Below are 24,948 nucleotides of genomic sequence, written 5' to 3' on the forward strand. Positions count from 1 at the left end.
GCCAGCAGCTCTTCTAACCTCGGCGAACATTTTCTTAACAAATTGGTCCATCAGCGCGTCCTAGTGATTTGTAATTCCCTTCCGATTCATGTTCATCACTGCCATGTTAACTCTCTAAGTCATTGGAAGGCACTTTGATGTAAGTACTTCAATTTTCTCTGCGATATATCCTTTTTTGTCTTCAATTATACATTGTTATAGTTTGATCCAGCTGTCATTAAGGCTGCCTTGTTTAATTTTTGCTAATATAGAAATTACTTTTATGTATCGGTATCTATATAAATTAGAGGTTTTATTTCACTTCAACTACTTTTATTGAATAACCTTATTTTAAGCATTTCAATTAAGAGAGTGTTTTTATGAAAAACACTTAATTAGAGAGAGTGTTTTTATGAAAAAAGAGAGTATCAATTGTAATTATCATACCAGAATGAACTTTTGTTTTAGAATTCGTATAATATTTTGATCTAATTCATTGAAATTTTTAACATTAGACTCTGTTTCTCATCCTTCTCCTGGACAATTTATTTCTGGAAAATTATAGGTATTTCTTTGTTCAGCGTATAAAAAAATCCAATAGAATTAAAATGTTACATAATTGCGTAATTGAAATAGGCATGTTGACATAATTGCCTCTTGCACGATTTCTTCAACATTTCATTTCAGGTTTCTAACTATCAACATCATGATTGCCATATTTGTAAATTCGATTACTCGTCATTTTTTTTTTTTTTTGGTTCTTCTATCTTAAAAACAAAGAAAATTTTAAATTAAAAAATAAGTATGAAAATTCTCTAGTTTCTGAAGTTGATAAACTAACTGTTCTTTCCGAATTAGGAAGAAAACATTATTCCATTTAATGGTGAAGAAATCTTTTGTTTGCTAGCCTATTTATATACTTAAGAAGCGCTGCGTTTAAATTTATAACGTCTTGGATAGCTTTTTCATTGGTGAAACTTTCAAGTCCGAAATGGACCCTTTCCCTCTGCTGTTTGAATTTACAAGCACGGAACTCAGTTTGATCACCCCGTAGGGTCTGAAATACCCTCCTAGAAACGCATTCGTAATGAATAAACCCCGAACCCCAAGGAACCCAGGACAAATAAACTGCCGAGTAATAAACGCAAATCAACCTCCGATGGTCTGGGAAGCTAATGAAGTCAAATCTTCTTAGGGGAAGGCCTTTATATTAGGTTTTGAATTTTCACGGAAGGTGTGGGGAAAGGAGAGAAAGAGAGATAATGTTATAAGGTAGATTAAAGATACCGTCGGTAATTAAATGGGACGAGACTTGGATAGGACAGTAACTTAGTTCGTCAAAAGGGGGTTGGTGGAATTATAGTCAAATGTAATTAAGTTTTAGAGGACAGAAAGGTGTCTTTTCAACAGTGGAAATGTTATTGAATGTGTTCGAGGACGGTTTTGTCTTATCTGATGAGGTTCGGACAGTGGAATCACTTTAGTGGGAAATGTCTTTAAAAATTTTGTTCCATGTTTCATTCCATTTATTTCACATTTCGTTTACTTTCCAGTACTTTGCTTCCTTTATAATTTTGTTTCTTGAAATGTTTGAGAGGAAAATTTTGGTTTTCAAATTATTTCAGTTTTTTTTTATGGAATTTTAACCGCTGTGCAAGTAATATTGTTTTCCGTTGTTAAAACTCTGAATCTTATTTGTTGTAAAATCCTTTTAAATATTCGTATAAATAAAAATAACGTGTATCATAAATATTTGGAAAGAAAAGTCAAAGATCTGCGTTTTTTATCATAAACATCTATTTTCTTGAAAACCTGATAGAATGAATTTCGGTCATATAAACTTAAAAAAATTTCATTTCATCTTCCTTTTCAACTTTTGAAGAAGTATGCCATCTATTTTTTATGCTTTATCATGACATAAATTACATCTGCCAATTGGGCTTCAATGCTTTATGTCAAGGGTTTCTCAAACTATGGTACAGGATGGCCAGTAATGGATTAGGCACTGGCCGCCATAGGCAATGCTGATTATCAAACCCTTCATTTAATTACATTAGTTAAAAACTAATGGTCATTTTAGTTTCACAATTTAGGATCTTTTAAATTTAACAACGTATTATTTATTTTATAATAAGTCGTTTTTTTTTTTTTTTTTCTAAAGCAAAGGTGCTTTGTGAAAATGCTTGTTTTTATTTATTTATTATGGCCATAACTGATTGTAAATTCACACTTGTACGCAATATTGCTTAAGCAGATACTCAGTGTTTGTGAATGCTGTAACGACTTAATGTATGTAAGGAAACGTATTAGAAACTGGCCTGTTGTCAATAAATCCGTAAATTTATTCAATAATTCCTAGAATTTGCCTTTTTTGCAAATTTATCTAAGTTTTTAGTTTATTAGGATCCTTTTAATCAACCTGCTTGCGATTCCCAGCGGGTCTAGGCCTAGTCGGAAATACGCCACTGCGTGTACCGCTAATGGTATGTTACTCTATTTTTTGATAGTGTAATTTTTACACAAAAAATGTAAATGAATGCTGAAGCCTCTAACATTTTGTTTCTTGCCACCCTATATTTTTCCATAAATAATTTTGGTACTCATGCAATCAAAATTGCTATTAGAAATATACTTTGTTACGGTATTTATCCTGTATACTAATGGAAATATCTTTTTCTTGCAAAACGGCTTGAGGAGTAGATCATTTAGGGAAATTCACGATATCCTAAAATCATGTCTGTCTGCATAGTAGAATTCAAATTTTATAGACAATACATGATACCATGTTTTAAAAAAAGGTGAAAAAAAAAACTTTTAAAATTTAAGATATTTTATTCCTTTTTTATTTTGAGCATTATTTTTTCCTCCCCAGCTGGCACGCATGGCACTTTTCTGCAAAGCCAGCCCTTGGCCCGGTAGCTGTGTATTTTGGGATCTAAGTTTAGAAGGTGGACCCTCCTCACTCATGATACATTCCGAATATTTTCGGGTGAACATTCACTTTCCTCCCTCTCCCTTCGTGTAATGGAAGAGGAATGCTTTATGTTTCCGTGTCAGGGCGTCGAAACATTGGAGTAGTTGAGGAAAATTAGAAGCTTGTAAACGCTTCGAACCTCGTACGTTTAGCGTGTTGGCTCATCTCTCCATCGTAAAACGCATTTGTATTGTTACTCAATAGTTGAAAAAAGGTTTTTAACAACTGCTGCAACGCTTCCGAATCGTGGTGTTTCGATGAAAATGTTAGATTTTTTTTTCTGGCATTAAAATATATCAAAATTTTTTTATATTTTACGAAGTGTCAGATTTCTTAAACGCAGCAAATTCGTGACAATACATTCCATTTTTTTTTTTTTTTGTATTTTACTCACTTATTTCTTTTTAATAAATGCTATGATTAAACTTTGCTTTTTTAATTCCTTAAATATAGTGCTCAAGCGTTTTCCGTGCATGGAATTTTTAACTCTGATGAGCTAAAATGAAGCATTTCATTATTCGGTACACAAATAATGAGTTGTCCATAAATTTTTCAGTTGTGATATGGATTCTTTTCGAATCAATGCGACAGTACCTTTCCAAAACATAATGTATATTATCTATAGAAAAAGTAGAGAAAACAACGTAGTTAAAAGGTTAAGCATAGATCATATATAACTAACAAATGAGATGTGTATTATTTCCTTTTCGATTTTGAATTCGCGCTCTTTTATATGTGGGGGATTTTGATATATCTTTTTATTACTACTCATCACTAAGCATTTAATTTTGCTGTTTGAGCAAGCTAACGATACATCTACCGAAATTTGAACAAGATTTTCAGTTAGCATTGACTTTCATTATTAATGTTCGGTCATCAATAATATTTTCACAGAGCGTTAAACGGACAACTTTCTTTTTAAGATTACTAATGATAATTATTGTATGCTATGACTGCGAGCGATCTAGCCTCAAGCAGTCATTCATTGATAACTGCATCTGCAATTCTTCCATTTCACCAAAAATGTGACAAGTGCCGTAAGCAAGAACAATTCTTGATGTTTTGTAAAAAAATTTTGAATGAAAATACCAGCCATTACCAAAAACGGGCCATTCATCCAATAGACATGCAGCGAGCACAGGATCTGTATATGTGATGTTTTACTTTTAAAAAATACTCTAAATGAAACAAAAATAAAACATAACTTATACATTAAATTTATTTCTCTCTTCGTATTTTGAAAAACAATTTAATAATATCATTCTTATCAGAATTCTTTATTCTGGGAAGGAATGAATCAACATTATATTCAAAGTCCCTTCTATTCTTCCAGTATAGAATATAATATGCACTTATCTCGAGAAACATTTTCTACATCTTTACCTTAACTTTCTTGGTAAATTAGGCAATTGTGTTCCTCCTAACGATCACTCTGGTGACCTCTTGCCCTTGAAGTGTGTAACTGTTTCCTCCAGTTCTGCATTAGTTTCTTTAAAAAGCAGTTGTTAATCAGTGCCGAATGATGGATGGCACGCTCTAGTAATCATAATCACGCTCTAGTCTAAACAAACTTTGATTCATCTTGTTCTTTTTGAATGCAAGGACTTAATCATTTTTGTTGTTTCATTTGAGACTGATTCTAAATCAAAAAGCCAATCATTATGAAATTCAATTAAAAATACATTTTTCCTGAAACAAACTAATAAAAGATACATTGTATTTAGAGAGCGCAAATGCTGCTACAATTAAAACACGAGTGAACTTAATCAAATTAGAAATAAATATTAAGTTTAAATGCAAACAAGGAACCAAAAAGAAATGATGAATCCGGCCTGGCCCCTCACAGAAAAAAATTCCCAGGTTTGAATCCCTGCCTGAGGGTGAGCCTTGAAAAAGTCTTCAGGCCTGATTCATCATTTCTGTCTTTTTGGTCCCTTGTTTGCATTTAAATTTAATATTTATTTCTAATTTGATTAAGCTTTTTTCTTAAGTTATTTCTGTGCGAGACGGAAATCAATTAAAAATATCAGCTTCTAATATCCATTCTAATATGATCACTGCATTGCAAACTGAAGTAGATCCCTACCGTTGTTCAAATTTATCTTTAAAAAGGCCGTGCCTCGTGGCTCTTTCATTTTTCTTGCGGCACCTATCCTCGAACACCTGTTTGTGACATCCCCGGAACTCGGTCCATCCCTTTCTAAAATATGAGTTTAATCGGCGTATAAAATGCCAACTCCAATTCGCCTTCCGCCGCTATTCTTGGTGGCATGTAAAAGAAGCTTACTGGGTCCTGATTAATGCTGGTCTAGTAAATCCATTAGTCTTGAGCTTTAAAGTAACCCACTTATCAAACAAGGTTAGGTGGAAACGACTCCGCCGAAATTATGGACTTGGCGAAATTCCTTGACAGCCAACGAGTGATCGCACTCAAAAGACGGCTTCTTCTTCTTCTTTTTTTTTTTTTTTTTCCTCGCTCGTCCTTTCTCTCCCGACAGGAATTGGGGCAGTTTCGGTGGAAGTATTGGTTTCGTTTACGACGTATATGCACATCGGTTCTCGCTCGGTTTGATTGAAGTGTCATTCAGTGTATTACTTCTTAGGAATGAAAGATGATTGGCTTTGATTTTTTTACCGCCGTGGCTGATTTCCGACTGGGCGGCCGTCTAGGGTCGCTGGACTGAAGGGCATTAAAAAAATGTTCTTAAGCTCGTTTTCTAATAAATAAATATAAAGTATATCAATGCATAGTGAATTATTAAAATCATTCATTAAAGTATAAGTAATTATTTCTTTGTAATATATTGGAATATTAATTATTAATTATTTGGTTATATTATATTTCACATACTTTACAAGTCCTGTGAAATGATAATTTTTAATCCTATATTTGTTTGGAATTTATTATTTCTTAATAATTTTTCATAATAATAGTTATTGTTTTATAGACAAAATCTTACAAGAATTATATACATATATGCAATGATACCTATAAATATAATTTAAATCCTAATTAATTTCCAAATTTTTGTCTTAATTTAGCCCATATTAACTTCATTCAATCTATAATGTTCTCTTATTTCTTGATCCAATTTCACTTTTTATTTTATTTAATTAATTCTACACACGTTCTACAAAATTGATGATTTCAGCATTTTCACGCGCTTCGACTGAAGGAATAAAAATCCTTAATGCTTACAACATTCTTTTAAAGATAACTAAAATTCCCTATCCTAAGTCTATACGTGTTAATAAAATACGTATAAAAATCTCATAGTAAAATCACTGAAGGGAAAAATTTAGATCTCTTCTGCTCTTGTGACGCGATGTAAACGAAGTCAGTTTTGTCATCGCTTCTTCCACATAAAATGTCTCCCTTAATGAAATAAATCCAGTTTAAAAATTCACAAGTTTCTTTTCCTTGGCCACGGCAGATTTATTTCATAAAATCATTAAAATTAAAAAATTAATTGAAATAATAGCTTAACAGAATGGTTGTCAAAAATATCTTGAAATGTGAAATTAAGTTTAAAAAATATAAAAAGAAAGGACATCATAACAGATATTCCCCAAATCCTTCACTAATTTACCAATACAAGTAGTTTTTTAATTCATGTAATACTGACGCTTTCGCATTCTTGTTTAAATTGTAATTAGGTTTAGGAGCCTGAATGTCTCTCCTTTCACGTGCATAGGAAATTTAAAACCGGTATGATTGACATGCTCTTTTCATATTGCAGTTTTATTTATTTTTCAAAACTCTTTTAGCGATGAAAGTGTGTGTGTGTGTGTGTATGTGCTTCCTTATTAAATAAGTAGATTTTAATTGCCAGCTTGCGTATTGAAACATGAATTCATCTTTGTTAAACCAGTTTGTCGCTCTAGTTCTTCACGGAATTCTGTTTTCAAAAGATTCCGTATTCTTTATAGCATACTTTGCGGTTCCTAATTTTTTGAAGTTTTATTGTGTAACATTTGTGAAGTAGAACATAATATGGCGAGTGTTTTATTGCTGTTCTATTGTCTTTTCAGAAACAAATGTCTGTAATTATATATTTTTCTTGCAATGTTGTCCTTCTATTAAAAATTCTTTAAGTCTCGGATAGGGTATTATTTCTTTTGTTAACATTACTCGACCCATATAAACCATCAATTCAACAACTGCATCTCAGGTTTCTTGTTAAGAATCAAAAATAAAACCTCATCCATCTTCCTTTTCCACATTTTGAATAAACAACATCTTCTTACATATATTCGTTTCAGATTTATTGATCATTTTTCTGACTTTTGGTCTCAATAAAACTTTTATGAGGAAGATAGTGTGTTTTAAAACGAAATAAAAATCATTTCCCCTTTTTATGATATAGAGTTAAGGAAATTTAAAACTGTATGTCACTTTTTTCATATAAGTTTTCATTTCTTTCATTAGCTAAAAAGTGTGCTTAGATTTTTGCTACCTTTTTTCCTAGATCTACCTTTTTTTTTGCTACCTTTTTTTTCTAATTAGTGCTGAACAGAGACAATAATATAACAACCATATTAATATTGGCAACCATAAACGGTGATCCAAATTACAATGAGTAATGAGTTTATTCTAAGATTCTCTTTTTTTCGTTTAAATTCTATCGCTTATTCTTTATTTCACCTTTTATGATGCTAACTGAATCGAAAACTCAAAAGTTAGATTGTGAAATATTTAGGAAGAATTCTTAAATTTTTGTCTGAGCTAGCTCATTTTTCATTTATATCTTAAATAACCAATATAAAGTTCAAGGAAATTTTTTTTGCATGATTTATGCCACAGTCAAAAGAAACAAAGAATTTTCTTACTCAGTAATAAATTTGTTTCGTTTATTACTAAGTAACAAAGTTTCCAAAAGTATGTCCCAAAATATATTTGTTGAATTACTTTTGAGAAATAGCCTATCTCAGAAATAAAATTGGTTTTTCTTTTTCTAAACCGCTTCTCTTTTATCTCTACCCTAGATGCAGCAGCTCAGACAAGAACTCGATAAAGAAAAAGAGCTTAGAAAGATAGCGGAGGACAAATTGCTGGAGCTGCTAGATTACGAGAAGCGGATGGAAGTGCAGAAGAGAGAGAAGTATGTTTTCTTTTCTTTCCAGTAGCTCGTGCTGCCATCTAGGCGACGATTTTGTTTGAAAATTATTTCTCGTACAGTAAAAAAAATATTTATAAGAACTTAAATTCTTTCGTCGATTAATTAAATAACTTTACATACTATTTAAGTATATACAATTTTAATAATCTTTAATACTAAGCGCTGTTGTTGTATTCCACTTTTTTTAACTGTCAAAAAATTTTAATGCATAAAATTATCAATAAAAAAAACTTTAATTAAAAACTTATTTTTAAGCGTCATTTATACAGAAAATTTTATAACTTTTTGTTGCAAAATAATATAAATTCTGTTTCTTCACAGCTGCTTAATTTCTGTGGATTAAATGTAATTAACAAAATTCAAATGTAAGCTTATATGTCAGTGATCAAATTAAAATTACGTAAAAAAATTGCATTTTTTTTCTACGGTTATGAAATACGAATGTTGATATGTTTAACTATTTTAATTTAGTTGTAAAGACAAAATTGGTGTATTAAACCTCATTTAAAAATCTTTATTTTAATCTTGGAAGATTTAACAAATCTGAAGTATTTCAAGTTCATTTTTTTATGAGTAAAATAATATTAATTTATGCTGGTGGTATTTTACATCAAATTTCTTTATATTTTATGGAAAGTTTGTCCAAAAAATCGCACCTAGATTTTATTGTAAAACTAATATAACGCTATTTTTAGTTAAGAAATAAATACAAATAAGATTGAAGAGTAAATAGTAAAGGAAAATAGTTTAGGTTCAAATTGAAATATTTATTATATGCCTTTTATACCATTTTATGTTTCCATCTGAAGCCTCGTATGTCCATTTTGAAAATAAGCCTAAGATAAAGCGATTCACTTTATAAAAAATAACTAATAGTTTCTTGCGATACAAACAGTTGACATTTCTCTTTTCAGTGAAAAGCGAATGGAATCTAGAGGCACCCAAGTGGACTCGACAGAAACTGCTCCGAATCCTCCATCATCAGAACCTGGATCTCCTCTTTTATTGGGTTATGATGTAAGAATTATCTTATTGTTATTCTAAAACCATAACACCATTTCTTATTTATTTTTTGGTTTTTCGGCAACTCTTTCAAATTATACCAAGAAATAATATTAAGTGAAATGAATTTATAATGGCATACTCTGTTTTATGTGCGTATGAGTCCACATCTAAATTTTTTTAATGAATAAACGAGTCATTTTATAAATTTTTCAAACCTGTAATAAAATTAAAGAATAATTGCTCAAATTATTCTTGGTGCAATTCGGCTGTGACGGCTACCATAAAGCCCCAAGAAAATATTGCATCCTAATTATAAAAATATACTCAAGTGCATTATAATTTATTATGAAAAACTTTGAACGTGCGAATCACATGCTATATGGTTTGAAAATTGAAATCGCCAAATTGGCGAGATTTTTTCTTGGCGCTTGGCGTCGGTTGTATTAGAACCGACAAGTACCTTATTCTTTTATGTTAGCTGCAGAAAAGAAATGTATTGTCATACATGTTTTAAAAATTTATTTTTAGTTTCGTTGTAAGCTTGAATGCAGAATATACAGTAATATAAGTTTCAGTTTTTAAATTCATTTTTGAGATTTAGTGATTATTCAATTCTGCTCTTCAATAGTCCGACATTTTCAGAAGCGCGAGTGAAAAACATTAAAGTCATGTTAGGGACCTTGGTACGACAAGAGGCTCAGTTTTTGAATATTATTTATTATGTATGAGTTACTTAGAAATTAATTTAGTTAGGGCTAGAAGGGAAAAAATTAAGTCAATTAAGGGTTTTTAATGCATTAATAATTATTAATACGTACTGATATAAGACTTAGAAAAAAAAGCAGCCACTAAATCCTTAAATTATCAAGCAGAATATTATCAATTCCATTAAAATAACAAAATTCAGAAAACATCAAAAAATGAACTTAAAGCAATCGCTCCTGATTGACGTATAATTTAATATATTCTGTGCAAAAAAAATTACTATTAGAATGATTTTTTAAAAAAAGAATCTCCCTTATTCCGTCATTTTTATTAATTTGGTAGTTCTCTGTTCTGATATCTGAATGTTGAGAGACTGCTATATAACATTTTTTTTTTTTTTTTTTCCAAAATGTATGCCAAAAGTGGCGGTTGTCTAAAACTATTTGAAAGCTTTACGTTTAAAAGTATCATTTTTAATAAGTTATAAGATATATTTAAATACAGTTTTGCGGAATTATATATATGAATTTCTTGTTTATGCTTTTATTTTGTTTTGCGTATTTATAAATTTAGTTTTCTGTCTTTGCTATTTATTATTTATTTTGCCCAACTGCTAATAATATAAAGCAATAATGCATGATTTGTTTCCTAATAAATAAATGAGTTTTACAAACCTAATTATATGCATGTTTTTTGCAGGGCCGCCTAAGAAAATACCAAACATATATAGCCAAATTGGAAAATGACAATCTTATGTTAGTCAACGAGCTTAAAAAATTCAAAGATATGGTACGGAAGCTCATTATTTTCTTTAAATATTTTGCACTTTATCCTTTGTTATTTTTTCCTTTCCGCAACTTGAAAGTCTGTGTGGTTGGTTTTTCAGAGTCCTCGGAGTCAAGAAGAGCAAGCCAAGGTGTTGGTGGAAAAATTGGGCCAGATGGAACGCAACAATCAGCAGCAGCAAATCCAGTATGAAACTTGCTTGGACGAAGTGGCGAACAAACTAGTCCAAACACTGCTCGCACAAAAAGTGAGTGAAAAGAACTCAGGAATCATACGAGTTCACTTATAAATGTGGGAAATAAGCCTGTGGTCTTAAATGTGTCCTAATGTTTTTTGCGCCTAAAATAGGAAGGCGTGTGTTTCTAAAATTATTCTTTTAAATACTGGAATCGTTTTACTTCCTGGTGAAGCTTTAAATACTGTGTAATGATTAAACTTTTATTTTTGTGGTTGGTAATACCATAACATTCGAAAAATGCGTGAACTTTTAAAAAATTTTTTCGAAATATGCCATTTTTCGCAGATAACTGAAGAATAACATCCGACCGATTATGTCTGAACAGGTTTTATCTGTTGAAATTGCATTTTCATATTTCGTGATTATAGGTATTTAAATTTTCCTGTATTGGAGAAACCCGCTTCGGGGATGCACTATCACGAGAAGGCAAGTGGGTCAAAGACCCTTCCTGGTGTCAAATGACTGTCAAAACATCGCATTCCGATACATACACAATCAGCGTATTCCTTTGATCTCAGCACGCGTGACTTTTTCTTCGCTTAAATAATTTGCCTTAGGAGGAGCGATTCTCAAGTCTGTTCTATAATAAAATTAGTTACAAGATTTTTTTTTAAAGTAAAAGTATAACTGAACTGAAAGTTGTGCACCATGGTAAAATGAATGCAATTCCTAAGGAATTTTTCAGTTAAGTATTATTAATTCTTACGTCAAAACAAAAGTACATTTGATAATTGAACTATTAATAGTTCTGTGAAATACAGAGACTTGTGCTTAGTTATTATTCTGTAAATAAAGAAAAATAGCGAAGAATTAAATTGTTTTTTGCCGAGTTCATACAAAATGAGTGCCTTTAGTTTTCCGTGAAATACTGAATGCATTATATATTCATTTGAAAAGTTGTGCTATAACGTTGCTGTTTAATATCTTTTGAGAGATTTTATACGTATATACAAAAATAGAGTTCAAAACTCGAAAATATTGTTTTTTACTTTCTCGTATACGTAGTGTAGATAAAGTATAATAATCGCCAAAAAAAAAGTCGAACTCGAAATTTTGTCGTATCTCTGTGTTTTAGGCTCCCTGAGATTAAAAAAAAACACGTTTTTGGAAAATTTAGGTCTGTGAAAAGATAATTCAAAATCGCTTTAAACGAAACAGTTGAAATTTGATATACGGTCTTTACACCAAACTTCCAAATTTTTATCAAATTTTAAGTAAAATCTGTTCAGAGGAATTTCATCTGTCCGGCTACTCAAATACAAGCTAATACCATACCTATAAAACGAAGAGAGCTAGATAGATACGATTTTGTACACAGATTTAGTATTACATGTCAAAAGAATTCCCAATCCAACAAGAGTTTGATCGTCTGTCTATCTGTACTTTCAGAAACACGTAAACGCGATCATTCGAAAACGCAATGACTTAAATATATGAAACTGTGTATGGGTTTTTTTCGACAAATATAATTTTGTGTCAAATCTTTGCTTCAGTCGGTTGAGAAAAAACGTGTCTAAAGCACACATTTGATTTTCGAATACTATTAACCGCATAGCTAGGATTAATAGCAAAAAAAAAAAAAAAAAATCGCCAAGGATATTAGATTTAGTAAAAATGCTAAATTCTAGCCAAAAATTAATATTCCGTAACTATTATACGCTAGTTCCATGCAAGGCGTTCTTTGGCATGATAATTTCATCCGAGAGTAGGCGAGAAAGTTTTGGGAAGACAACTTAAGCTGGTTCAACGTATATTTTATTAATGTATACAATTCTTATGTAATTAACTTTTATTGAGACAATAAATTGAGTTAACTCGGATTATTGAATGCTCATTTCTAAGACTGCTTTCTTGTCATTTTTGAGTAAAATAATGATATCACTTTTATCGTTATATCTCTGATAAGAAAATTCAAAACAATGAAATCAATAGCTGGCATTATTATTAACTTTTTATATGAATTTTTTGGCATTCTTTTCGTGATACTTTTGAAATTTTATATTGGAATAATTCCTTTTAATTCTGCATTTTATATGTTATATTATAGAATTTATCACTTTTATGTACATTTTTTTTTTTTTAAATTCTTCCTTTTTTTTTATCCGTTAGAGACTGGAAGAAGAATGTAAGGTTTTGCATCTGAGAGTGGAACAGCTGGAACAAGAAAACGTAACTCTAATGGAACTCATGGATAAAGAAAAAGAGGAAAAGGTAATATGAGTCTTTCTTTTTATATTTTTCTATATTGGTTTGGTTGTGTACCCTTCTTTCTTTTCATATCAAAATAAACATTTTCTGAATCAGACTCTTAACTTAATATCAACAAAAATATCTATGAGATCAAATTCAGAGATTTGTTTATTTAAGTTATTCTAAACTTCTATATTTCGCGTATTTTAAGAATTGTATTTATTTATTTCTCAAATAACTCTATTTTCAATGCCAAAACAATTAAATTATCGTATTTCAAATGTACACACATGTCGTTTGGGAAAATCTCATGAGAAATGGAAGTTCTGAGGATGGGGGGGGGGGGGGGAATTAAACTTCATCTCTTTTAAAAGTAAGTATGCCATTAATGTCTAATATTAAAATATAAGTTTAACTTGTGAGTTGTTTATTGCTGTTGCTCCCAATATGATTTTGCATTTCGAATCGAAATTCTAAAAAGAAATAGCATTGTTTGAAAAACCATGCATTTAATTTAAAATCTTAACATTTTTAAATCTCTTTCTGAATACAACTGAATTTTTTAAAAATTAGATTAGATTTATCAGATTTCAATACAATAAATACATATATTTTTCTCCCCAGGCGGAAAAAGTCGATAGCATGAAATCTGAGCAGATGAATTCTTATATACAACTTCGAAAACCATCCCATCACCCGCTGACATCATCACCCGTGAAGAAGAGTTCAGTGACACAGAAATCTTCCATTTCATCTGAAGAGCAGAAGGATCCACCAAAAAGTACAAATCTAAGCCCAATAAAGAGTGTTTACTCAGAACCCAGAAGTCCAGTCACCAGTCCTACTGCTAAAGTAGGGTGTGCTTCCAAAATACCATCGTTTAGTAGCTCAAAGCCAGTTCTGGTTCGCAAGAAAAGCGAAACAGACATGCAACCGCCTAGAAAATCTAGAAATGAGGCTTTAAGCCGAGAAACTTCCTCTTCAGATCTTGTGCCAAATTCAAAACCATCCTCCGCTTTACCATCCTTGAGAAATAAGCCACAAAGCACCCCTAAGGGACCCAAAGGATCTAGTGCTAAAAGGAAAAGACTTTCCAGGACTGAATCCCCCGCCGAGAAAGGAGCCAAAGATTCTAAACAAAGAATTAAATCCAACCACATTCGGTGGGATTCTCGGAAAGTTTCTTCTGAAGAAATGACACCTTCCTACAGTGGTAAAGAATGCGTTAACCAAATATCTCCCATTCCAACATTCCCTCAACCTCAACACGTATGGAGCTTCAACTGCGAACTGAGTACCAGTATGTCAGTGCCTGAAATTAAGAGAAAAGTTGCTGCCTCCATTGATGCACTCAAACTGGACATGGAGTTGGGTGTAGACCGTCCAGAGGATGATTTGAATAGCAAACAAAGCTCGTCCACTTCTGAATCTTCTACAACGATAGAAGGTGGAAACAGAACTAGAGACGAAGGCTACTCTACCATGTCCAGCGATTTGCAACCCGATTCGGCAGCAGACACTACCATCAGTGAGCCGGAACACTCGGCAACATATGTTATTACAGAAAAAGATATCTGTAACAGCGACGACAGCGTCACTGAATGCTTAGACGGTTCAATGTGTTCATCTTCAGATAGTGGCTTCGGGCCCTTGCATCAAGTTGCAACTCCGCGAGCAGCTAATGGTTTTGAAGAGGAACCAAGCAGGACTATTAATGAATTACCTAAATTTGATGCCGCAGGTAGAAAACTCGGAACCGTTAAATGCAAAGAACAAATTGCTAGCGTCAAGCCTACTATTAGAAGCACAGGTAATGTTTTCGATCAGAACTCAATGCTCAGTGATAATAAATCTGATTCAGTTTGTGATAAATTTCTGTCTGATTCCGGTACTCTGAAACATGAATCTTCGAAAGCATTTCAAGAATTTGATAGGTTTTCTCCTTCTAAATTGCCTAATGATCAGAAGCTTTCAGGTGTCGATCAGTCTACTATGATTGATTACATAAATTTCCCGAAGGAAATTATGGGCTTGACAAATTATCGAAATTCATGGCATTTAGGTCATACAAAATCGATTTGTGACGACAAAATAGTATTTTGCACAAGACACAGTTATATAGACGATAATCTATATGACGATCGAGTGGAAACAGCTGAGAAAGCTACACTTACAGAACCGGAGGAGGAATTGTGGCGCGAAAAAGCTCTGGCACCTTTTATTGATGAAAGTATCTGGTCTTTATATTCTTCTGAAGGCGACATTCAGGTCAAACATTTTCCTATAGAACCCCTTTTGAGTGAGCCTTCCCTTGAAAAACTCATAAACAATTGTAGCCCTTGTATTGTTGTTACAGAAAATGTCGATTCGATCCCACAAGACGAAGCATTTCAGGCTTCTGCCATCAAATCGTCCACAAACTCATCCGTTACGGAATTAAATAATTTAACTGGCCAGAATACCGAACAGTTCAAACCTGGTCTCGAAAGAGTAGCATCGGATACTGTTTTATATCTGAAGGATGCCATTCATGAATTAGAGGATTCAATGCGAAGAGGCCTTAAATCATCCAAGAACATTCCTGCGTTGCATCAGAATTCTGGCTCGGAATCTGAGTCTTCTCCTACTGGAGGAATCAGCTTCAAACCTGAGATCTTGCGCACTTTAGAATCAACAATGGCTGGGCAAGATGTAAGTATATTTTTGCTACTTTATCCTCATTTAATCTCCAAATATTTTCAATTAATCAATATGCTATATCCATCTTGTACGATATAATAATGTCTTACGTTGCTTTAATGTACGCACATATGTATAAAGATTAGAAAAGAAGTTTTTAATACAATGTAAAAGGAAGTTTTGAGTTTTGGTTGCCTACTTAATAACTACCCTTCCTTTGGCTATAAGGACAACATGCATATGATAATCAGTTTCACGCAAGTACTTTCAAGTATTTTCGCAGTCATTGATGCGCATTTGGTATCTGCAAGCATGTTGGGCATGGTTATCTAAATAGTCCGATATTATATCTTGTGTCTTCATTTCATGGTGCATGTAAGGAATTTTGGATGAATGGCTGCTTTGTGTCCACCAGTGAAAAAATTGAAGATGTTCACAAAGTTACTTTTATGGTTGTGAAATGAATTATTTATATTAAAAATACTTTTCATGGTTCTGAAATGGATTATTTATATTTGATTGTGAAAAATGATTTATTACTTGGTCACACAGATTTTCCCTGTGTGACCAAGGGAAATACCACAGGACAATTATTACGTTTGCAAACATATTAAGCTTTTTTCTTTATTGTGTTCAAATTTTCTTTCTGTTGTTATTTACAAGACCATGTTATATCCAAAGATAATCTGTGTAATTTTTTCAAAAATGTATGTTGGAAGATTTTTAAGTGCAGAAATTGGCAGAACTTTTATAAAATATGGATCACGAAAAGCACGAAATTCATGCTATTTCATCATTTTTCATTTTGTGTCTGTCAGTGTTCTTCAAATCTCATACTAAGCAAAATAATGTAACTTATATATTCTTTCGTTTTCATCTAATATTCGTATTTCTTTTTTTTAATTTCATGCGATTTTACCATACTGCTTCGAAGAATCTGACGCTTGATGCCAAACAAATTTTCTGCATAGTTATTTTCGTTTGTGAATGTATAAAATAAAACAGACAATATCTTTAGATGTTAGTCGACAAATTCAGCATCTGAATGCTGTTAAATCAATTAATGCCAAATCAAATAATTTTTGTTTAAAATCGTAAATGATCTTAGCAATAAGTGGAATGGAAAAGCTATGTCCTTATTGACTGATTCCTTAATTTATAGATTATATGGTATAAATATTGTTCATGCATTTCTTAAAATTAGTTTGCAATATAATCGGTCCCAAACCAAGCATTTACCTCCTTACAAAATTGTCTTTAATATCATAATTCATACAATTTTTTAATATAAAAATGTTTTTTTTTATAATTTTTGTGTAATATTTTTCTTAAATTACTTATCTCATTCTAAACATTAATAAATGCAACATGCAAACTCTTTTGCAGCACCTTGCCTGGCCTTCTCCTACCCGTAGTTCGTCCTTGAGTTCTGTGCAATCTTGCGTATCCTGCCATGTGGTGAGCGACGAAATGGAGGATGTCGACCTAGTCCGAACCAGCCAGAAGGGATCTCGGGTATGTTCATCACAAAAACTGATTATCGCCATGTGAAAAATTCATCAAATTTAAATATTAGTCTTTATTTATTCGTTTCAAAATATAACATCAAACATCGATCCTTTTGTTTGAGATAAGTTTTCCTACATAGATTGCATCAATAATTTTCTGAAGATCCACGTTTGATTTTAATTTTTTTCAACTGGTGGAAAGTTGTTTCGTATAATTTTTTTCAATTTAAAAATGCTACTGTATTTCCAGGTTTTACATGCATTTTGTAAAAATCATTATTGTTTTTTTTATAAAAATTGATTATTTAATGATCCCAATGTTCAAAACTTCAAATATTTCATATCCAGTTAATTAATAATATCCATATTTTTACTTCTGTCTGTATTTCTACTCGAGCATTTCTTTTTTCACAGTTATTCCTCACTTTTTGATGCTGATAAAGCAGTCACATTTTATTTATTTCATTTTTAGGATAACGACCTTAATAGTGCAAGTGATGCAGAATATGAGAACTTAGACCACCGAGATTTCGTTGAAAGATGGCTTCAGAAGGAAATAGTTTTCAACAATTCTCCTAAGTTGACGGTCTGTAATTTTCTATTTATCTATTATTTTTATAATTTAATGCAAAAAAAAAGACGTGAGAATCATTTTCAGCTATTTGCGTTGTTTCTTTTTAATAAGAAATTTATGTTTTCTATTATGAAAGCAATGAACACGAATTCCGTGCTTCTTTTAAATTTAAATATAACGTTTTGGAAAGTAATTCGACTCTTAAGTTAAGGATTTGTCTTTGAAAAATTTATTCTTGAGAAATTATTTTAAAAGTAAATTAATTGTAATGATGAAATCCTCATTAATCTATATAAATTTAATGAGCATTGAAATTCACTTTATTGTTATGTTGTCTTCTACAACTTCTTAATAGATTTGTTAAAAAGTTTAATGTTGGCAGTTTTATACGAATAAAATTAAAACATTCAATGTCTGTGTTTCCAACATCTTGTTTTATCGAAACGTCTTTAATGTTACGCTTCCGCATTTAAAACATTTAAAATATAATTCCCCCCCCCCCTGATTTTTGTATTGTCTTATCTCTTTTTCGATTTTTAACAGGTGTCACATTTGGAGCCAGTTGCTGAAATAGGTGAATATCCACTCCCTTCTGTGGAAACTCGGATTTCACCCCCGTCCAGAACGCGCTTCAGTCCTTATCCCAACGAATCCAAAGAAACAAATGCAATTATTTCATTGCTTCCTATTCAAAAGACTGATAACATTTCGCCAACACAATCGGACGTAATATCATCAGAGCCACTTTTTGAAAGTGATGCTTGTGTGGCTGAATGTATACCCGATTGTCCAGAAGATGTTGATGTGGAATGCTTGGATCCAGAAGCTACTGAGTTCAACGGGGATTTCTACACCCTCTGCAGCATCGGATCCCTCAAGAGCTTGGATCGCTTCTCGCCGTCCAAAACACGAGACATGACAGTGAAACAATTAGTGGAATCGCCCATCTTCAACCGGAAAGCCCCTCCAAAAAGTTTATCCAAGTCGTCTGCAGATAAACTAAAGCCGACTGGACTGGTCAAACCAACCAGGCCAGTCAGCTTGTCTTTTGTCTCCGTTCCTAGCGTACCAGAGCACTCTCTGCAAAAGAGCTCTCCCACAGTTACCGACCCGGGTTCCAAAGAATCCGATTGCCATGCCAAAACAAGTATTTGCACCAAAGTTCCTCCAAATAATTTCTCTGTGTGTCAGAGCGACGCCGAGAACAAGAAATCTCCTGTCAGCGAGTGTTCCTCGAGTGAAAAATCACCCGTTTCCTGTCTTCCAGTTCGCATTGCTTCTGTTTCTGTCAAGCCCAAGAGTCCCACGAAGATCGTTTTCAGAAGCGGGAGTCCATCGAAAAGCGAAGATGCTTCGAAAAGACAACAGTGGAAGCGAGACAGACTTGTGTCCAGACGGAGTCATCTGAAAGAGGGTTGTGGAACTGCGTGGATCCATTTACAGCCGAATCCTGCTCTCAGTGATCCATCGGTAATACTTGAAACTTTTATTTTAAGACAATCGTTTTTTCTGTTTTGAATTATCACCTACGCATTTCATTTCTTCAGGATTCAGCATGGTCATTTATTAATCTTATACATTGTAGGGTCAATAAATATAAAAAAAATATCCAAAACATATCAAAAAATAAGGACAAAGATTTTTTTTTTTTTTTTTTTGGATTATAGAAAACACAGGTCAATGGACTGATTTGGAAAATAATATGTATTATATTTTCTTATAAAATTTATATTCTATTTATTATAATGTTATTCGTTGTTTATTTATTATGATTCAATGTTTCTTATTTCAATTGATAAAGTAGCATAAAATAATATAATAAATAAATTATACAAAATATAATATCATCCCATCCATTAATTCTTCGGTAATCTGTTCTTATAATCTTAAATGGAGTCAGTATTATAATATATTATTCTTGATCGTTTGCTAAATTAAGCATACATGTTGAGCTGTATTGTCATATTCACAGTCCATCTTGAATAAATAACATAAAATTTTCATTAATACAATGGTCAATATAAATACATATTTCCATTTTTACTTGCCATGTCCTCATGTTTCTGTTAATCAATTTTAGCATTAAATAGATGTGCATCTCTGAGTTATGTCTCTTCTTTCTACGTTTATTAAGTTTTCTTTCATAAAAATAATATATACTTAAAGTAGAAAAAATAAAAATTATTTTGATCTGTGAAAATGAATTTATTTTATGAAATATCGAACTAAATATCATATTTTTCTAAAACATTTATAACAGTCTCGAACTGAGTGTACGAGATGCAGTAGACTTAATGGCAATTTGTAGTTTCTACTTAGGTTGGCGATTATGATTACAGACATCCGTTTTCTCATTTGCGCAGGTCAGAAGCAATCTTTTAGATTCCCTCAAAGCTCCGACCAGCAGCAGTGGAAGTAGTGGTACAGAAGAAGAAGATAACGAAGTACTTGTGATCCAAACCAACTCTCATCTTCACAGGATATGCAAAGAACGACGACACAAAGCCAAAGGTAAAAATTTAAAGAACTACTTTTCCATCCTTTCTTATTAGAATTATTTACGAAATCTTCTTGATAGTTGCCAAATTTTATTCTATTATTTTAACAAATTGAAATTTCCGAACTAAGTGCTTAATAATTAACATTTCGTCTGTTGAGTTTCAATGGATTTAGTACATTTTTATTTTAAATTCCTGGCGAAACTAATACGAAGGCAGAAAAGGCACGGAATGTCGGTCTTAGAGGGCACCTCAGATATAAATTATTAGTGTGTTTTTTTTTTTGCCACATTATTAGTGACACATTTACATAACGAGAGAGCGAAAAAAACGAGAACTTATTTGGATACGTCATGGATCCTATAATTTTCATATAATGCAAACTAATTACTATAATTAAGCTTACAATAGTGTTAAAACAATTTATTTGAAGACCAAATGAGATGTTTGCGTAAGAAATGTTTGTTTCGCTAATGTATTTTATTTTTGTCCCTTTTAGCTTCAGCAAACAATCCTTTGTATGACATGAAAAAGCGGTCGTCCATCGTGGGTCGACGAGAACTCTTCTACAGATTTGGCGATAAAGAGAAAGAAGCAATTGCTTGTTTCGACTTTTTGGAGGAGATCCCTTCCGTTGAATCGCTGAATAAGCCAACTACTCCGCCTGAAGAAACGCCGCCCATCCCTCCATCCAACCTGAGCCTGTCGTGTCGACAAATATCGTCCATTAAAGAACGAATTTCACTGGTGTCTCCCACCATTGGCAACCATTCTAAATCGGTGGCCACCGCCGATCCTCCATCCAAGATGACCGACCTCGCCAAGTCGCCGTTCTCCAACTACAGCGCGCGCAAGCTGAGGCTACCGAATCTGTGGAATAAACCCTTGAGCCACAACATGTCGTCGTCCACCCTCAATTCTCAGGACTGCGAATTGCTGGATCATATATCCCTGAGCGACTCCTGCGCAGAAAGCTATTCCTCGACACCCGAGAGCTACGACGACGTCAGCTGAAGAGAGAATTCGAATATCAAGTCTATTTTTGTACATTTATGTTGCCTGCTTGGTTTCTTGCAACACGAAACTTCTGTACATTTGAGGACTCTTCGTTCAGAAAGGATGACTGCGTCCGACTATGACTTTTCAATCCCCTGATATTGTTACCCAGATATATCCAGTGCAAATGGGTCTAGATTTCAGTTACTGAAGCCAGTGGTAATTCGCGTTGCCAATACGTAGAATGTTATGAGGGGGTGGATCTACGATGGATGACGTAGCACGCACGTGGCGTTATAGAAAGAGCTCAATAAAAAGAATCGATTTTCGTTTTAAATGTAGTATTTCTATTGCTTAGAATATCAAATGTTGGCACTTAAAACTGGATTTTGTTGAAACTTATTTATTAATATTAAAGGCATTAAGATCTCTTAAAATGCATTCTAAACAGTTTAACTGGCTCAACGTGTGCTTTTCCTATTTTATCAACTTGACTTAATATTACCTTAAAAGAAATACTTTTTAAACGGTTTCTCTCATTTTGTTAAGGAATTTCATATATTAATTCACTATCAAAATTAAATATTATAAAAATTTCAGAGATAAGCTGTCCTTGAAAAGCATTTATTTCGTAATATCGGCTAATTTATTTGTAATATGCAAGAAATATTTATAATATAATAAAATTTAATTTAAGAAGTCTGATTTATAATATAATAAAATTTAATTTAAGAAGTCTGGTAAGTCACCTTATTTTTCAAATGCCATGTAGTGTTAAAACGCACAAAAAACAATTGACTGAGCATGGCAAATATATGGTGTTGATTCTTTTTCGGTAAAAACCAAAATTGACAGATTTCTCGATTGCATGAGTGGATAATTTGTGACTGGTTTTGATCGTAATTAATCTTAAAATGAATCTGCCAACTAGTATTATCGATTCCAAATTGCAAAACTGGATATATCTGGGTTGGAACTGAGTAAAAAATTTAACACAGAAATGTATCACATTTTATACTCAGTTACATTGTTTTACTTTTCAATGCAATCATTACCGAGTGTTAGATTCTTGCTTTATTTACATTAGAATAACCACATCATAGATTATTATTTACAGCATTTATTTCTCAAAGAAACGTGCTCAATATTAATTCGTTTGTATTCCATTTATGAATTCTCGGAAGAAACTAGAATTATACTTGTGCCTTTCGCATATAATAACTTCCTTTCATTTCGTTCGAATTTGCTGTAACTAAGTACAATCCATTCATATTTACAACTCAACCTGAAATTTACCTCGATCTTTTGATTCCGTATCTCTTACGTATTTGAGAGTCGTTTGTATTTTATATATTCTATTGATTCTTTTGAGGCATTTAAAAAACCGCAGCCGTCGTGAAATGTATATACATCAAGTTTTAGAGTTTTACAATGCATTTTTATATTGTTTTTTGTTTTTTTTATATATACAGACTAGAGAACGGACTGATTTGTGGATGTGTTTGATTTTTAGTGCTTTTCTATCCATCTGAATGGTCTGAGTACAGCTTCTATAAGTAATATATTGGGTGGCATTGTTTGGTGTTGTATTAATTCATGTCTCTTCTTGTAATGGGTCATGCGTTTAGGTGCACTACAAATGCCGAGCAGATAAAGGTATTATGCTTTCCAGAGCATGATGTGTTTAGGAATCGGAAATATTAATCATCGTTTCAATAATAAATACACTAAAATTGATTTGCCATTATGAAACTCGATACATCGATTCTATTAACTGAAATTAATGTCTGCTTTCTCAGTAATATCTTTCGAAATTAATATCTAAGCTGTGTTTGCATTAGGATATTTATTAGTTATGATCGGCAAATCATAAGACGAGATCATGTGACTGTTTGTACCAATCATAAATTAGTGGTGAAAATCATGAGACAATATGGTCTTTGCTAGCAAAATATATTGATTTTATTTAGAAATTTTAAACTTAGTTTTAATTTGCCTTTTCTCAAAGAATTATTTTTCATTTCTAATAGTATTTTCCTTGGTGTTTCGTAAAAAAAAATCACATAATCTGACAATAGTTACGTTTCAAAAGAGAACACTCTGTTCACCATGGAAAGTTACAAATTTATTCCCACTTCTTTTCTTCCCTTATTTTGGTCGTTCCTATACTGCAATCGCGATGAATAAAGAGCTATATTCAAAGGCAAAAATCAAAAGAACGAAATCAAAATTGGATTCCTACCTACTAATGAAAAAAAGAATCATTGCAGGGATTTCTCATCTTTTTTTTTACAAAATAATTTTTTGCTCTTTAAAAATTAGAAATATTTCAAATTTTAACTCCATGAGATAAAACTATCTCATTGATTTTTATTCATGAGAACTAGCCTTGGTTGAAATACTATCAGTTTCCTTACAATTCAAATTGTCTGCTCGGCATTTCTATTGTCCAAACAACTGTCTGTAAATAAATAGTACGTGTTCTTGGAAACAGACGTGAGTATAGGTTTGATAGGGTATTACGTTTTCTACGAGGTCTTTAAAGGTTTTGTACAGAGGACTATTTTTAGAGCAGCTTTCCTGCTGTATATACTAGGGAAATAATTTCCTTTCTTTTGTCGATTTTTTTTTCCCGTGTAAAATTTGAGGTATTCTGCGTGTTGATTATATTAAAGCTGTTTCTGATATATTCAACGTGAATTGTGGTAAATTATATGTTTAATGTATTTATAATTCGCGAAAAGTTTGTAAATTTTTTATATTGGTCGTAACTTGGGGTGAATTAATAATTGAATGTTGTGTGACGAGTCATCTTTAAGTTATTACTGTCTCTATTTAATTGTTTATATTGTAAGAAATTTACTTTTTGTAAAAAAAAAACGAAACAATTAAATTTTATTTAATATGATAAAACTATGAATTCTTTTGGAAAACAAATGGGTGAATTGTATAAAAAAGACGCAACATGTTTGTGCAGAATTTTTTCGTTTGTTAACAATAGCGCAAAAAGCATTTGTATTGCATAAGTGAAATAATTCAGAGATTCAACGTTTAGAAAAAAAAGTCTGAGTCTACCGTAAGATTTTAATTTCGATTCTGAATTTGTCGAATGCGCGTCTATTCATTGTTAATCAAGACTTCTTTTTGACTGTTCTGTATTTAATCTGTTAATTTATGGTGCTTGTAAAATAAAAACTATTCGGTTTATGTTCTGATCTCTGTATTGGTAAACTGTTATTCAATAAAGATGTGATTTAAAAACTTGTCAAGTTTCTAACATTTCTGTTTTCTTAACCTTCATAAAACCAGCATTCATCATCAAATTGATATCATTTTTTAAAAATGAGTTACTTTTTATTTAGAAATTAGTTTGAGTTAATTTTCCTTAACCTAATGTTAAAATGCAACTTTTTAAAAACCTTGATGAATTAGCTAAAGATCATTTAAGAAAGCTTTCTATAGCTTTTCTTTCAAAAGTTTGATTTGGATTTATAAAATTTTATACAATATTTCTGTATTTCATTTATAAATTTTAAAGATAAGTTTTTATTGCCAGCCTGCATGCCCATAAGGTTCCATAGTAATTCAATATTCATATTTTTTATGATTTAAAAAAATTAAAATTGTGTTTTAAAAAATATACAGAGTAGTCGCTCTAATCTTGGTCCAATAGCTAATTTCTGCATAAAAATGTTT

General features: G+C 32.0%; 1 protein-coding gene across 3 annotated transcripts in view; it reads left to right on the forward strand.

Annotated features, from left to right (window-relative positions):
- LOC129983723 (uncharacterized) overlaps positions 1 to 24,516 on the forward strand; it is a 460,651-nt gene extending 436,135 nt beyond the window's left edge. For all 3 annotated transcript variants that reach the window (XM_056093321.1, XM_056093322.1, XM_056093320.1), the window contains exons 5-15: positions 7,940 to 8,055; positions 8,988 to 9,090; positions 10,483 to 10,572; positions 10,670 to 10,816; positions 12,917 to 13,018; positions 13,622 to 15,688; positions 17,063 to 17,191; positions 17,657 to 17,770; positions 18,302 to 19,228; positions 20,122 to 20,269; positions 20,756 to 24,516. In XM_056093321.1, coding sequence (XP_055949296.1) covers positions 7,940 to 8,055; positions 8,988 to 9,090; positions 10,483 to 10,572; positions 10,670 to 10,816; positions 12,917 to 13,018; positions 13,622 to 15,688; positions 17,063 to 17,191; positions 17,657 to 17,770; positions 18,302 to 19,228; positions 20,122 to 20,269; positions 20,756 to 21,270 — 4,458 coding nt within the window. In that variant the 3' untranslated portion in view covers positions 21,271 to 24,516. The remainder of the gene's footprint in view (positions 1 to 7,939; positions 8,056 to 8,987; positions 9,091 to 10,482; positions 10,573 to 10,669; positions 10,817 to 12,916; positions 13,019 to 13,621; positions 15,689 to 17,062; positions 17,192 to 17,656; positions 17,771 to 18,301; positions 19,229 to 20,121; positions 20,270 to 20,755) is intronic.
- The last annotated feature ends 432 nt before the right edge of the window (positions 24,517 to 24,948 follow it).

Source organism: Argiope bruennichi, chromosome 9 (genome assembly GCF_947563725.1).
Source record: "Argiope bruennichi chromosome 9, qqArgBrue1.1, whole genome shotgun sequence".
NCBI classification, from domain to species: domain Eukaryota; kingdom Metazoa; phylum Arthropoda; class Arachnida; order Araneae; family Araneidae; genus Argiope; species Argiope bruennichi.